The sequence below is a fragment of the Harmonia axyridis genome, chromosome 2 (genome assembly GCF_914767665.1).
Source record: "Harmonia axyridis chromosome 2, icHarAxyr1.1, whole genome shotgun sequence".
In the NCBI taxonomy this organism is placed as follows: domain Eukaryota; kingdom Metazoa; phylum Arthropoda; class Insecta; order Coleoptera; family Coccinellidae; genus Harmonia; species Harmonia axyridis.
The window spans coordinates 63,480,562-63,497,692 of record NC_059502.1 but is presented as its reverse complement, the minus strand read 5'-3'; the positions used below and the strand labels follow the sequence as shown (position 1 = coordinate 63,497,692).

At 34.1% G+C, this 17,131-nt stretch overlaps 1 protein-coding gene across 14 annotated transcripts in view; it reads left to right on the top strand.

Annotated features, from left to right (window-relative positions):
• LOC123673496 (ankyrin-2-like) overlaps window positions 1-17,131 on the top strand; it is a 121,201-nt gene that overhangs the window by 77,880 nt on the left and 26,190 nt on the right. For 10 of the 14 annotated variants that reach the window (XR_006746481.1, XR_006746480.1, XM_045608006.1 and 7 more), the window contains exons 12-16: window positions 2,187-2,483; window positions 4,335-4,518; window positions 6,408-6,500; window positions 11,140-11,271; window positions 14,496-14,610. Coding sequence is in view for 12 of the 14 variants with exons in the window: in XM_045608006.1 (XP_045463962.1) it covers window positions 2,187-2,483; window positions 4,335-4,518; window positions 6,408-6,500; window positions 11,140-11,271; window positions 14,496-14,610 (821 nt within the window). In the remaining 2 variants the exon portion in view is untranslated. The remainder of the gene's footprint in view (window positions 1-2,186; window positions 2,484-4,334; window positions 4,519-6,407; window positions 6,501-11,139; window positions 11,272-14,495; window positions 14,611-17,131) is intronic. The other 4 variants (XM_045608012.1, XM_045608005.1, XM_045608007.1 and 1 more) reach the window with 1 other exon arrangement.

The window sequence follows — 17,131 nt, the reverse complement described above, 5'->3', positions numbered from 1 at the left end:
CTACATTGACTTTATAACTTATTCTTTATGTTCTTTCGGGAAGGTTTTGAACGAAACAAGACACATTAAATGGAAGAAAAATTCAGGATTTCACCGAATCTTATGTGAAAGAAGAGAAATGAACAATTTTCGAAATACTGGAATGCTGATGAGTGATTTAATACTTGGTATTTCCACCCCTTGCGTTTATTACAGCTCGGCAACGACGGTTCATACTCAAAATGAGTGATCTTAAAATGTTCTGATCTAATCCTTCCCAGATTTCTCTGAGTTGGATTCCTAAGTCATTAAGAGTAGCTGGATGATTTTCTGAACTTCTCAGCCTTCTATTGAGGTTGTCCCAAAGCTGCTCAATCGGATTGAGATCTGGACTTCTTGCTGGCCATTCCATTCGAGAGACTTCAACCTCTTCAAGGTACTCCTGAACGATGCGCGTACGATGGGGTCTGGCATTATCGTCCATAAAAATGAAATTTTCACCGATGTATGGGGCAAAAGGCACTACATGCTCTTCAAGAATGTTCCTTATATACCTGTCAGCATTCATAGCTCCATTATCAACGACCACTAGGTCTGTGCGAGCAGTCAAAGATATTCCACCCCATACCATAATCGATACTCCCCCGAAACCAGTAGTATTCAGGAAATTGCACTGAGCATATCTTTCATGTGGACGTCTGTATACAAGGGAACGTCGATCACAATGGTAGAGGCAGAATCTAGACTCATCTGTGAAGAGAACTCTTTCCCAATCAGCCTCTTCCCAATGGATATGCTCTTTCGCAAAATCCAAACGCGCCCTTCGATGGGCTGGGGTAAGAGCTGGGCCTCTTGCCGCGACACGAGGCCTTAAATCATATTCTCTGAGGCGATTTCTTATTGTCTGAGTGCTAATTTGCACCTCATAAGTTTGCTCAAGCTGATTTTGAAGGAGACGAGCGGTTGCAAACCGTTGTCTCAACGAAGAAACTCTCAAGTAACGTTCTTGAATGGCAGTTGTTACCCGTGGTCTACCCTGTCCTGGTCTTCGGACATTCATACTTGTCTCCCTGAATCGCTGCAACATTCTGGACACACTTGTATGGGAAACTCCAAACCTTTCTGCAATTCTTGTGTATGTCCACCCTTCTTCTCGCAAAACTACCGCTTGGGCACATTCCTCTTGGGTCAAATTGCGTGTTTCGCGTTGCATAGCGATCGAGTGTAGAAAGTCAAACGAAAGAAAAACTATTGAGCACTAGAATTGATCGAGAACAACTGATTCAACAACATTTAAAATCTGATAATCTCATCTTTTTTTATTCCTGCTGGGAAAAAACATCTGTATCGAAGAAAAACGTTGAAAGTGGATAACATATGCATGCATAATTCTGTTAAAAATAATTATCATTGAGAACACCTTCAGTTGTAGAATAAATTTGAGATTTCCATAATGTGCGTTAATTTTTTTACGCAGTGTATATTGACTTTTCGGATTATGAAGCTGATACGAATTGAAACCTTGCTAAGATTAATTGACAAAAATCTTGCCAGTTATTTTACTTCAAATGAAAGTGCTGCAATTATATTGTTCTCTAATTCTGTGGTTATTCCGTTCATTCTTCCACATCTTATAGAACAAAATCGTGCGAGAATATATCAGAAACGCACAGTTTTCATGGTTATATTTTATTATTCTATGTTGGCACTCCGAACTTTCCGCTACGGCTTTATCTGTCAATTCATTAAATTGCCTTAAAGAAATCAGTTCAACCAACCAACATTTTTCAATGCAAAAATCACTAAACTATATTTATGGAAATATTTCATTAATTTCAATGAAAATGCAATGAATTAGAGAAAATAATGTATAATACTCGTACAGAAGGCTCATTCTACCACTCGTTCATTCCAAAACTCGCCACTTCGTGGCTCGTTTTTGAATATTGAACTCGTGGAAGAATATCAATGCCTTCTGCACTTGTCTTATAAATAACTATTTGAGGTTAAACCATGATGAAGTTTCTTCACACCTCACATACTCTCATATTCTAAGATTCTGCTTTTGAATGAAGCCTTTAGGTCTTAGTATAGCATGTTGAAACTTTCAACAGATATTCCATAGTCTCCATCTTACATTTGAACGTTCATCTCAGTATATGAGCGGAATAATTATGGTGATTAATTTAGAACATTTTTTCTTCTAGAATGGTCTCACACCTCTTCACCTTTGTGCTCAAGAAGATCGGGTACCAGTTGCACAGTTATTGCTCAGGGCAGGTGCTCAGAAAGATACCAAAACCAAACAAGGCTACACTCCTCTACATGTGGCTTGTCACCATGGTCATGTGAATATGGTTCGACTACTCATCGAACAAGGTGCCGATGTGAATCCAGTGACCAGTGCAGGTTACACTCCTCTGCATCAGGCTGCTCAGCAGGGTCATGTGTTGGTTATAAGTTTGTTGCTGAAGAATAAGGCCGATCCTAATGCTGTGACTAACGTAAGTGGTGATTGCTTGTGTAGTATATTTATGGATTATCTTTGAGTATAGAACAATAGTATTTTATATTCCATGCTCGTAACAATCTTCTATACTCTGTCATTATATTCCATTCATTTCATTTAAAATTCGATAGGAACTGAATTGTAATTTATTGTGAGAGTTTGTAAAGTCTAAAATCAGTATTTCATTTTTAAACGGCGCCGGACAGATAGCGGGAATTAGAAAATTTCTGAAGAGCGCCACCTTACAGAACTCTGGTGAAGCAGAACACCAAAGTATCAGGTGGATATCTCAAAAAGTCTGAAATAAAATGGAATCAGTACTAGAGAGGAGCGATACCGTGATTTCTAGATCACGTTGTGAAACGTGAACGTTACTTTATGATATCAGTGAAATTAAAGCGTGACGTGATCACTGTTTAGGTTGCTTGTTATTAATATTTGTATGTATCACCCAAACCTTAGTTCGTTTATCTTTGCAACTCGAATTGGTCACTATTATCATTCAAAGCTAAATTAATGAAAAATTATTATGAAAACATCCATTTTTCTTACATTTTCAACTCTTTTCCTTATTTCAGATTTAGTTAGGAACGTAACAGAAGGATATCGATTTTTCAAATGTTTCCTCAAATTTGAAGAGGTGGTTTTGAAAAATAATTTCAACTTGCATAAATTACAAGTAGCATAATTTACATCAACTTTTGTGAAGAAAGCCCAAAGATTGCTGGTCTTTCGCCTGTTATTATTCTTTCTCCTGTTATTATTCTTTCGCCTATTATTGCTTCGGTCGGCAACTTCAATATAAAAATAATTTCTTTGGGGTTGTTTATCAAAGATAAGCATAAAATTAGAATTTCATTGCCACCACCAATTATGCAGTAATTCAGTAGTTATTATTTGTTTGTAGCAAGTATTTATTGTTTAACTAGTCCTACAAAAATACTTCCTAAATCAGGCGAAGTTGCCTACGATGCTGGGATCGTCATAAAAATATGCAAATATGTTAGTCGAAAAAGGTTCCGAAGAAATAAAAACATCAGGCTGCCTTCATAATTTACGATTGCAACGGACGATGATATGCCCTGAAAAGATCTGTGAAATGGTCAAACTGTGATCCCGTCACGCTCTGTATTCGTTTTTCGGAACCGTGACTACCTGTGACATTCTGATATCAGTGATTAAATCACAGTTCGTGAAATATCGCTCTTCTCTAATCAGTACACACATTAGGAATTCTATGCATCTAAGGCATCACCAAGGGCATCATTAATAAGATATCTGAAACACTGGTGTGCTCACTTACTCTTGAAAAACCTTAAGCTAGTGGCGACTTTTGAAGGGACTAGCATTTTTGGATTTTGAAGGTGTTGGTCCCTTTTCACTTGATTTGAGCATCATTTCTTGAGGCACTCACGTCGTCTTTCTTTGAATATCGTTTTGAGGTGAAATGAACAATATACGACTTTTGACAGAACAAATGAAGATTTTAAAATGATGCCATTAATTGGTCAATTCTTTGTATAGCGCCACCTAAAGGAGAAAACGAAAAAAGGACTTATGCGGAGCCTCAGTCAATTATCTTAGACAAAATTTAATCAGTGAACACATCAGTATTTCAGACATCTTAGGCATGGGTGATTTACAAAAAGTGAAATTGATGTGGTTTCCACTTTAATATATCGCACCACAAGCATGAAGAAAGGACAGTCAACTCCTAGTTTCCATCGAGTATTCGAAATTCTAATTCACTAATTCATTAGTAATCATCCAATGAGAAAGTATATTTCGAAATATTCGTTGATTGAGTCGACTACTTTTTTATTCATTGAAAATTTTTCGGCTATAGACTGGCCAGACAGCACTGGGGATAGCCAACAAATTAGGATACATCAGTGTAGTTGAAGAACTGAAAGTGGTAACAGAAACGGAAATCACAACAACCACCACAGTGAATATAGAGGAGAAATACAAGGTGGTAGCTCCCGAAGCGATGCAGGAAACATTCATGTCAGACTCAGAAGATGAAGGCGGTAAGTGTCAATCTTTTAATATTTTTTTTTACTGTTTTCTATACTGTGTGGGATTTAAAAATGTGGAATAACTGTAGCAAAGTACCAGCATTGTTTGCATTAACCTTAAACTCATTATCTGGTAGCCCCCATTTGAATTTTGAAGTTTGGGATTTCCCTTAGAGTTTTGTGAAGTGTTAAGTGTGGATTTATTTCCCATTGAAGCATACCTATATTTCTACATGCAAAATCTGTTCATCCTATGATCTTACCACGTTATATTTTAACACCAGTGAACTCTTGGAATATAGTTGATATAATAAGCAGAAGGTAACAAAGATTCTTGAAACAACCTCTTGCTCTGCTATTTAGGTATCAGTTTCATATTAAACTTGAAATGTGAAAAATTATCACGAAGATAATAAAGGTTCTTATTGATGAAATTAAGTTTTCTTCAGTTACTTTCAAATCATTTATGAAATTCAGTACGAAATTATTTCAAAACTAAGCTAGTCCTAGAAGGACAAACTGCTAGATAAGTTTGTTTTGACACTTCCTTATTATCGATTTTCTTGAATTAAATTTTGATTGAATAACTGTTGGATTTATGGGTTTTACATACAGAGTATTCACTAATACACAGATGATGATTTTAATCGTTTATTATAAAACCTCTAGTAAGTCTCTCTCTAAGCAAGCTCAATTCAGAAGGGCTGAATCTCTAAGGTTATGTCCCTGTCGTTTGCTCTCGATCATTGAAGATCTATTCTTGTTCTTTCTCTCGATAGCCCTCGATGGCCTCGTAACTCGCTCAAGCGCTAACAGCGCTACGGTCGTGAGATGAAGTAACGAGAATAGGTAGGAAGTAATGTTTGGTTGCCCCTCTCGTAATTTGTTCAGATGAAGTAATACTCTAACACTAACTTCAACAAAAACATATTTTGAACGCCAACCATTGTTTATTATGTCACCTTAAACAAAGTTCTCTTTCTTATTAAGAGAAAATCCAAGGGATTGCTGAAATTTGCTTTACCTATACAAATTTGGACCAAAGGACAAAATATATCGATGACTGTATTTTTTTTAGAAATATGCACTTCATAGTTTCCGGTCTCCGCAATATTCATTTGGCAGGTTTGTAGATCTCTAATGAAGATTGAAATATAATCACGTTGTTATAATGAAAATACCTGAACTTTGTGTTTAGAACAGAACTCTCAGAATAGTTTGTACCTACTGAAACTTATAGAAAAAGTGAAATTTTAATGCATTAAATTGGTTAATAATGCTGAAAATGTTGAATATCCATCAATGTAACGAGGCTCAAAGAAGTCAAAATCAAAACAATTAGTTCATTTGTCAACAAATAATATTCCAGGGTCATCTTAGATATGTTTGAATAATTGTTTGTTGTTAATAATTGAGGATCAATCATTTCTTTTTATGTGAATGAGAAATGTGAGGCCTATATAACTTGGTGAACATCTGGTTGGGTCGTTACTGAATGAATAAGTGTCGTCAGAAAATTTGTTGAGTTGATGAGAACTAAAAAAGACAATCATTGATATAAATTTTGTTCAAACAAACAAAAAATGCAAGCTATAATCTTCAATAGCAAATATATTGAAATTTAAGGTATTTATGGTACCAATCTACCAAATGAATATGCGAATCAATATTCAATACAATATTTTTGTCCAATTTGATAAATTCTGCAAGCCAAAATTATCATTAATCTATAAAGTTTTTGCATGTGGAAGTATAAATTGTACCCATCTTCTCCTATTCTATCGTATGTCTTAAGTCAGTTGGGTTGAATAAAAAGTTTTGGGTGAATCCATATTTTTGGGTTGGCGGGCTTTGTTTTGAACCATGAGTACGCTAAGGGTGGTGGTGCTTGTTGCATGCAGGCGGAGTGGACGAGCCTCCAGTGGCTTACGGTCGACCCACGCATGCGCAGCACGTCTATCTACCCTTCTACCAAGGCAATATGACGTATACACGTAAGTCTGTAGCTGTCCTAGCTTTCTGTAAATAGTACGCATTTTTCGTTTCTGCTGCTTTTGCTTGGAGTAGTTTCGGATGAATCGATAAAAACAAATAATTAACACTGTGCTTTATTCACAAATGGCCATCGACCGAATTTTAATGTAGAATCTCAAGTGGATTAATAGACGTTACGATCGCAGCATAGAATGTAAAGGGTGTTTTTTTTAGAGCTATAGAACTTTGAATTGCAATAAAACAACGATGGATTATTCGATTGACATGAATTTCATTTATCCGCAAGATAATCTTGTGGCATTATATTTTAAATATGATTTCTGGCATATGACCGCCACGGCTGGCTCGGATGTAGTCCAATCTGGACGTCCAATTTTCGATGACTTTTTCCAACATTTGTAGCCGTATATCGGTAATAACACGGCGAATGTTGTCTTCCAAATGGTCATGGGTTCGTGGCTTAGCTGCATAGACCAATAACTTTACATAGCCCCACAGATAGTAGTCTAGCGTTGTTAAATCACAAAATCTTGGAGGCCAATTCACAGGTCCAAAACGTGAAATTAGGCGGTCACCAAACGTGTCTTTCAATAAATCGATTGTGGGACGAGCTGTGTGACATGTTGCGCTGTCTTGTTGGAACCACAGCTTCTGGACGTCATGGTTGTTCAATTCAGGAATGAAAAAGTTAGTAATCATGGCTCTATACCGATCATCATTGACAGTAACGTTCTGGCCATCATCGTTTTTGAAGAAGTACGGAGCAATGATTCCACCAGCCCATAAACCGCATCAGTCAGTTTTTCTGGAGATAACGGTGTTTCGACATACACTTGAGGATTAGCTTCACTCCAAATGCGGCAGTTTTGTTTGTTGACGTAGCCATTCAACCAGAAGTGCGCTTCATCGCTAAACAAAATAAAATGGACGTAGTGCGCGATACGTATTCCGCACAGAACCATTATTTTCTAAACAAAATTGCACTATTTGCAAGCGTTGTTCAGGCGTGAGTCTATTCATGATGAATTGCCAAACCAAACTGAGAATAAATCACTTGACACCTGTTAAATCGGTCACCCTCTTGAACAATAATGCCAACTTAAAGTTATATACCTCGAAAAAAAACACCCTATATTTGACAAGATTTTTTTGAGTTCAAAATAACGATTCTATATGAAATTGGACAGATGCCTGATAGGAATAAAGGACCGTCCTTCAAAGAAAATTCATATAAATTGAGCAAACCAGAGCGGCGAATTTTTTTTTTGCACCAAAATGACTGGCGGTGGCCCTGACCATGGATGATGGATTGTAACGTTCGAAAACGATCCATCTCTTCATTGTAGCAGTTTTTTGCTGATTTTATGTGTCATTTAGTTTTTTCGTTGATAGACAATTGTTCCATTCGATCTATATTATGTAATTATATATAAATGAAAATTAATAGTTTTTATATCGATTCATTTCCTGCTCTGTTGTTTCGCAACCTTTATTTTCATTGCAACTCATCTATGTATAACCCATCCACCTAAATGTATCATTAGCGAATATTATTTGTTTTCAATATCACATAACGATAAGATAATTGAGAAAAAATAATAAAGGATTATCTATATCTATAGGTGAGTATATGATGCTTAGATAAACCTCGCCCCGATTCAAGAAAACTAATTTTGTCGCAGTTGAGTAAACTCAGATTGAAGCCAAAGTATCTTTAGGTCAGTTAATAAGTGAACAAATATACAAAATACTTTTGTAGATAAACACGTGCGCAGCCTGATGTGATGTGATAAGTTTTTGTAATTATTTAATTATAAATTTTCGTCATCGCAGTAAGAAAAGAACTTTTTTTAACAGAATATACTTTCGCGAGAAGTTTAATAGGAATTGATGCAAATTTTTTTGTCATGTAGCTAATTTTTTTCAAGTTGTTACCTATGAACCTTACAATGTTCATCCATGGTCAGTATGTAATGGAGTAATTTTCTTCACGTATGGAAAAATGTTTATGATAGTTTCATATATAAGTGATTAAGTCAAAAAGGTTCAACCACTGTAGCTTCTTCACGATGATTGGTGTATTTTCATTCTACGAATTTTCTGTACCTAATTTATATTAAATTTGTTTGAATGGCGAAGAGAATAATATTATTTCTGCATAACGGTTGAAAATTAAGGCATATATTTGAAATAATTCAATATTGAAAAATTGTTAAATAGAAAATACTAATATCTCTGGATTATTCTTCATTCTTAATAACTATTAAAGCTATAGTTTTCAGTGGTGAATTATAAGAATTCGTTGCAAATGAGCTAAACAATATAATAAAGCGAAGTAATTTGCATCTACATTACACTCAATGATATCTGTCTAACGCACCACCAATTTTCTTATGTAAATCTAGGAAATCTAAGGATTGATGAAGAATTTTTTTTTATAGTGCCATATTATTTTGCGCTTTCGTCTGATCTGATTTGAAAAATCTTAACTACCTGGTGAATATAAAACCTTAAGTTCTCATCACTACTCTTTAGACTTTTAAAGATTTCCATTAATGAGAATCTTCAATCATCTACAATATGCATTATCAATTTTGATGCAATGTAATGAGATCATTTTTTCAATCACTTCTATCACATCTCATCACGAAAGCGATATCTCTGAAAGCGTTAAAATGTATGGAGTCGGTGACAAAATTGTATTAATCGAAATTGAATACTCGCTTATCACTTGGTGAAACATAATTTCAATGTGAATTAGAGAAATTAGCGCTTGACTATCCGTTTCACAATTTTAATAAAAATATATTTCTTGTTGATATGCATGTTTCAGTTTTGAGAATGGGATGGAACCCGAAACATGCATGTCAACAAGAAATTATACAGTGTGGTCCACCTCGATTTTCCGGTTTCAAAATGAAAATGTGGAAAATCACTCGGACCCGTCATTTTCTGATTCGAGGGGGAATAAATTTTCCGCTCTTCGCATCCCCGTAACAGCAACCCCTTAACGGGGGTGGGTACAACCCCTTGATTTTGAATAGGGATGAGGTATTGCAATACCTCATTTTGAAGATCTTATCGTGTACTATCTGATCCTGAATTCTCGCTTCAAAATTTCCATCGACAACGAAATGACAGGTAAAATAGTGGAAGAGTACTTACTATACTACTAAATACCTTTGAAATGTGATGGATAATATCCTCGAGATATTGCTTCTTTCACTATTTCCGCTGTCATTTCATTATAGATGGATATTTTGAAGCGAAATTTTAGGGTCAGATTTTACTCGACACGATCTTCAAAATTAGTTATCCCAACACCGCTGATCCCTATTCAAAATCAAGGGGTGCTCACCCCCAGGAGCGGCATACCGGACATTTTGCCGGGGCGCCAAATTGTAGGGGTGCAAAGTCAGTTAATAAAACTAGACTTTTTGCACCTTTTTGAACTTCGTTGTTTCTTTTTTTTTAATGTTTTTTTTTGACATTTTGAGAGTTAAAGGAACTCTCGTTAGTTTAATTAGTACATAATGTTATACAGATTGTGAGAAAGTTTTGTAGGTGAGTCAAATAAACATTTTAATTATTATTATTATTATTTACTCTAGTCTTATCAATGGATCGTCGTACTTTTAAACAATGCAGGACGTTTTTTGATGAAATCGACAAAACAGCGTTTGATAAATTTGACAAGGTGATTTAAAATTGTAAAAATACGATTTCTTATGGAATTGAAAACATGCCTGAGAGAAATAACAAAGGCTCCATTAAAGAAAATTCTTATAAATTATGCAAAGCAGAGCGTCGAAATTTTATTTTGCCGGGTTGCTAAAATGTCTGTCAGCAGCCCTGCTCATCCCTATCAGGGGGTTGAAGGTACGGGGATGAAAAAAAACGGGAAAACTTGTTCCCTCTCGAATCAGAAATTGACGTATTTGAGCCATTTTCTACATTTTCATTTTGAAGTCGGAAAATCCAGGTATCAAGTTTTCGTTGGACCCCCAAGTGAATTTTTATTAAAATTGTGATGAAAGTTGAATCCACGTTATGACGAATGCCTCTATTATTGTGAATGGGATTTTTTTTTTCAAGCATTATGCTAATGTTCTTAGTTTAAAGAATTTCGAAGATTCCGAGAAAAAAACTACATCAGAATTTTTCAGTTTGGCAGATATCAATTTATTATAAATTATTAAATGTTATAGTTTTGCTTTATTTTATTCGATATCATTTGTCTCGCAGCCAAGTTGAATTTAATGGAATGCTCAATATAACAAGGTCAATTATAAACGTACAAGGTAATTGTTAAAGTGAAAACTAAAAAGTTTCGAACACTGAACCTGATATCTATCGAATAAATAATACATCATTCAGACAGGGATTCAACATATTACATTTCATTTAATTACTCGCAGCATAATTAAGCGTATTTCAGATCTGGAATCACGACCACACTCGACTGAAGTTCCTCCATTTGGCTTATGATTTTCTGAATAATTGTTCGTACTGTTTCATCCGAGCTCTTTGTTTCCTAGGTGAAATTGCGGATTTTATCGTCATTGTTTCGCTAATAATACAACGTCTATAGATATGTGGAAGTTTGACTCTTGGTTGATTGTTTTTTTGTGGCTTTAGGTGACGACCCCCTTTCTAGCGATCACCACCAGTACAAGTACATGACTTTCGATGACATGAAATCGTTAGGAGATGATTCGATGAGACTCGATGTTACGAACGACGAGAAACACGAATATAGAAATTCCATGGGTAAGTAATATTGTTATATTCTGGAATCAAGAGTCTGTTATTCTGAGTATTGACAAAAAAGCTCAGATTCCTCTTCGGTATCTGGCAAATTTTCTTAGAAGCTCCAAGTTTCAAGAAAATATTTAATTTATACAGGGTGGCCACTTTTTCAATGGGATTGTATTGGTAACTTTTAAACCATAAGAGTTAGAAGGTCGGTCAAATGGAGAAAAAGTTGCATTCATAGGAGCATTGTCAAGCAGTTCAAACAAATCGAGATTGTCAGGGCCGGTTATTGTGATATCATAGAAAAAGTAAATTCTGTCATTTTGAATTTTCTTTTTTTCCCACTTTATTTCAAATATTATCAAATAATGTTACAGGAATTTTTATTCGACAGTGAATTGTTCTCAATTTGACGTAATCAGATTTCGTATCCAACGTTTCGTACTCCCTAGGCCACCCTCAACCTCATTATTTTCAATACGGACCTGCATATTTGATGACACTTTTCGAAATAACTTTTAACGCTGAATTCAACGATATATGTATCATACGATGTCATTCAAAGTTGATTTTCAGGTGATTTTGACCCTTATCCAAATTTCTTTGGGTCGCATCTGTATTACATTTAGGTACTTTTAGTTTAATTAACAACATGCAATACGTTTCGATAAGAGAATCAAGTAACTCATCTTGAACTGAATGGAGCATATTAGAATCAAAGCAAGAAACAAGTAAAAATTATTTACATATTTTTATTCGAAAGTACCTACCTAAATAATAATTAATGTTATCTCAAAAATAAAATTTATGATACTACGAACCCGAGATTCTTCGCGAGAAGATTGTATTGGATGTATTGGAAGGTATTCAAAGAGATGAAATAAGCAAATGTATAAGAAGAACCTTAAAGTGCATTTTACAAAATGATGGGCACTTCGAACAATTACTTCATTAATTTTCATTTACTTCCGAATAATCATTTGATTTTCTTTGAATAAATGAGTTCCGTTTAATTAGTATGAACTGAAATATGTAAATAGTTTTTACTTGTTTCTTGCTTTGATTCTAATATGTTCCATTCAGTTCAAAACGAGTTAGTTGATTTTCTTATCGAAATGTATTGCATGTTGTTAATTAAACTAAAAGTACCTAAATGTAATACATATCCGACCCAAAGAAATTTGGATAATGGTCAAAATCACCTGAAAATCAACTTTGAATGACATCGTATGATATATCGTTGAATTCAGCGTTAAAAGTTATTTCGAAAAGTGTCATCAAATATGCAGGTTCGTATTGAAAATAATGAGGTTGAGGGTGGCCTAGGGAGTACGAAACGTTGGATAAGAAATCTGATTACGTCAAATTGAGGATAATTTACTGTCGAATAAAAAATTCCTGAAACATTTTTTGATAATAATTTGAAATAAAGTGGGAAAAAAAGAAAAATCAAAATGACAGAATTTACTTTTTCTATGATATCTCAATAACCGGCCCTGACAATCTCGATTTGTTTGAACTGCTTGACAATGCTCCTATGAATGCAACATTTTCTCCATTTGACCGACCTTCTAACTCTTATGGTTTAAAAGTTACCAATACAATCCCATTGAAAAAGTGGCCACCCTGTATACTTACAGAGACCATATTCCGTAAATTTCAAATCTCTGAGTCGCACATCGAAGATGGATACAGCACGTATCTATATCAGCTAGACCAGCAACACATAGTGACCCCTAACGTTCTGCTTGAAACATTTAAAAAATACATAAAATTTCTCACTTTATTTTTATTTCTTTTTCATCATCGAATGGACCACACGAACTAAAAATTACAATATAAAAATTCTCCCTCTACGATATTAAACCTTTCGTCAATACCTGGTGGCCCCAGAAGCGGATCTCATTTTGAGGGACTAATAAAGATATTTTGAAAATCTTTTTTCATGATGTGTATAGGGTAATAAGAAACACAATTTGAAATTATTTTCATATACTCAGGGTGTTCGAAAACAAAGATATAGACCTAACTTACTTTTTTCATAGTGACACCCTGTATATGAATTCAAAAATGAAATCGCAAGCACAAATAATGTTGACTCTCTTCAGATCATTTCATCATAAAAAATTACGAAAAATTGATAATATGGATTGTTTTAATTGGTAATTAATGAAGAAACCAGTTACTCCACCGATGCATACAATGTTTTTTGTAGACATATTGGCTACTATTGTACTGAAAAAAAATTCAACTATGGTTATACAGAGTGATCATAACTAATATTGCAACATTGATTACAAATGATGGACAACAACTTCCTTATTTCAAAGGGCACACCCTGTATTTTTATATCTTTTTGATCGTAAAAATTGAACTCGAAACTATTTTCATTAGATTTTCCTGCACTCCTACCTTATACACCCTATACTTTCAGCAAGTATTTGTAGCTAATGTTTGAATATTAATTATGATCACTGTTTATCATTCAGAAAATAAATAAAAAAATATTTTTTTGAATTTATATTTTTATTTTAATGAATTTTTGACATATGTATACTGAAAACTAGTAAGTTTTAGTTCCTGAAGATGACAAATTACTCGAAACGTTTGTAAAAAGCTTGTAAATATTATTTTGATTAGAGTTGTTACTTCAGTATAGCAGAATTCGTTTTAACTATTTATTCGTCTAACCCTCATTATCGGAAAAAATTCTAAATGAGAAAATGAAAAGAAACACAATTAGGAACAAAGGTCCTCCGCAGTTGTTTTTATTTGTAAATTACATAAGATTTAGAAAATACAAAAAGAAAAAGAAGTACAATTTCAAGTATGTAATAATATCATACGATATTAATTATCTACCTGGTTAATGTATCAGCTAAAATGCCATCAACATAACCATTGTCAAACAGAAGACTTCCACGACGCAACGTAGGAATCATAATCGAAAGTAACCCAAGTAGAATGCATGTCATCAAGGGAGAGTACGATATACCGGTTTCACCCTTGTTAGGGATCATGAAACCGGTAAATCGCTACTCTCCCTTGATGACATGCATTCTCCTTGGGTTACTTTCGATTATGATTCCTACGTAATAACGGGAAAGGCTTAACGTTGATAGCCACTTGACGGTCGGAAATCTCAACGCTTGAACTAAAAAATCGCTTGAATAGTAAAGCCTTCAATAATTGTTTTCAAGATAGTAATTCCTTCACATCTGAATATTTAATTTTTATAGCTCCATCACAAGTAAGCAGCGAACTGATAATCAACCCAGTGCACGCCAAGGAGTACCATTCTTCACCTACAGCCCCAGACAATGTGGATATAGTGAAACCTCCAATCACTGCCGGGTAAGTTATACTGCCTGCTTGGTGGTCGATCTGGTTTCGACTTAACGAAGTTGTGCTTGTTCATTAACTTCCCTTCTTGATGTTATTTCCTTATGAGCGTTCGTTAGATGTCAATTTCGAAATGAATCATTTTATTTTTGTGATCATTGAATCATCTGTATATTGACATATTTGGAAAAATGATTCGAGTTGAGGACAACAAGCCGATAGAACGTTCATTTCATCATCTAGAGCATTCAGCCAATAGTCTTGCTGTCAAATTCATTATATAGTGTCCTTATAAATGATTAAATCATTAAAGTTTGCTTTGGGTTATTGTTTGTTGATTGAAAATTCGGGATCATTAGTTATTTCTCATGTAGAAAAAAAGAGTGATGTTATTCGCAGAGAAAATCAATTATTTGGATGAATTTGTAGTAACCACACTGTTATCCGCAAAATATATAGCTATTAGCGTTTAACGAATGTTTGAACAACGATGTTATCATCTTCAAAACCTAGAAAGTACTAAATTAATACCATTACAGAAACTACGAAATTTCAGTTTTTGACTATGTCCAGTAGGATACCTATAATAGCGTTGATATAAATATAACTTTCACCTTGAACTTTGAACTTCTTTTTCTCTTGCGGTTAGGCCATTAGCCCTTTACTGCTTCATCTCATTGTATTTCACCTCTGGTGAAGTATTGTGTTCTTCTCTAGCAAGGGAGATGCCGATATGCTAATAAAATGTTTGGCTTAACGCACTTCATAGGGAAGTGTCATCTTTGGTATCTAACTTACAGTTTCTGACGATGAAAACATCGTTCTCGAAACGTTCGTTGAGCATTTATGATGATTATGTGCATAAGAGTGTGGTTACAACAACGATCAGAGTAATACTTTTTTCGTGGGCGTTCTAGCTTCTTCCAAGTAATCATTTTTTCAAGGCAGACGTATAAATTATGTTCAATCATTAATAATTGATCCCTCTTGTATGAGACTTAGAAGTAGATTGTATGTACATGTATACCTAGCTTGTGCAGTGAAATGTGGCCCTCATTCGACCATCTCCAAAGCAGAAAAAGACATGGACAAGGCTTATGCAGAGAAAGGTATCTTTTTTGTCGATACCCTATGAGAATGCACTGAATGTTGCACACGTTTAATGGTGGATTAACAAATTGAAATGTTGAATTAATGATAACAATATTCATGAAACAAAACTGATTTGCCTTTTCAATAATATTGATTGAGGAGATAAAAACCGGAATGTATAATAATATAAATATAATTGACATCCTCCACTTAACTCATAGTTGGGTTCTCATTGACTAGAAATGTACAAGTCTAATAAGTTTTAACATCGATGAATTCTAATGGATCACTAATTTCATGAAACCTTTCGCTCAGAAGAATAATAGCAAGAACATGAAAACAAATTAAAAAGAAGATATATTGTGCATCTAATCCAAAAAAACGGTCATTTCTCACGAGTGTGGATGTTTCACGGCACAAAATTGAAGATATGATGCTCCATTCATTTTAGAATAAATAGCCCTCTTTGTAGTACATAATTTCAGCGTTTACATATTAACAACTTTTCAAAGGCTCAATTTGAAGAATTGTAGATTGTAGAAGAAATTTTTTTTATTTGGGGCGATATTTCTACGATGAGTTTTCAAATCCGTCTTTCAAAAACAGGGGTTATATGAAATATTATTTTGTAATACTATATATGAAGCCCCAGTCGACGCGTCATATTTTGAATAAATAAATTGACCCAATTTGAAAATATAGCAGAAAAATTGAAAAAATCTCACCCCACTGAAATAGGGATACTCGAATATTTTGATTCGAATACTGTAAATAGAAATATAAAATTCAAGATTAAGATTAATATTTAATTGGGGTTTAAATATAAAATGACATTATCTTTGGTTCCAAGAGAGTTCTGGTAACTTCCTTTGATCTAATGACGGTTTTACAAAAACTTTAATTACCTAGAAACTAAGAAGTAAATTATATAGAAGTAAGAATGAAACTAATGAGATGTGCAACAGAATAAACCAGAATTTCATTCAATTTCATTATTAGTTTATATATTATATAATATATTATTTATGTAATTTTGTACATAATATGTATGTAAATAACTTTGTAACTATATGCACTTATCAATAATATCTTCGCAATAAAAATATTTCATGCAGAGCTATAAGCAACATTCTTTGGTCGGTTCATCTCTAACAGTATTTCAAATTGAACGTACAATTTTGGCTTTTACCGATACAAATATAAAAATTCATTGATTATAGAGTGAAACATTAATTTTTGCTGATCATTCTCACTAACAAAATGCATGGGAAAATTTTCAATAGAAGCAGAATAAACATAATTTATAAAATATTTTACATGTGTTACATAGTAATTATATTGTTCCAAGTTGTATATCTCTACTTATTTTTTTTTCGCGATTGCTCTGCAGTATCATGAGTAGGAAGAAGTAAGTCGAAGAATGAAATTTTGATTTTTAGTG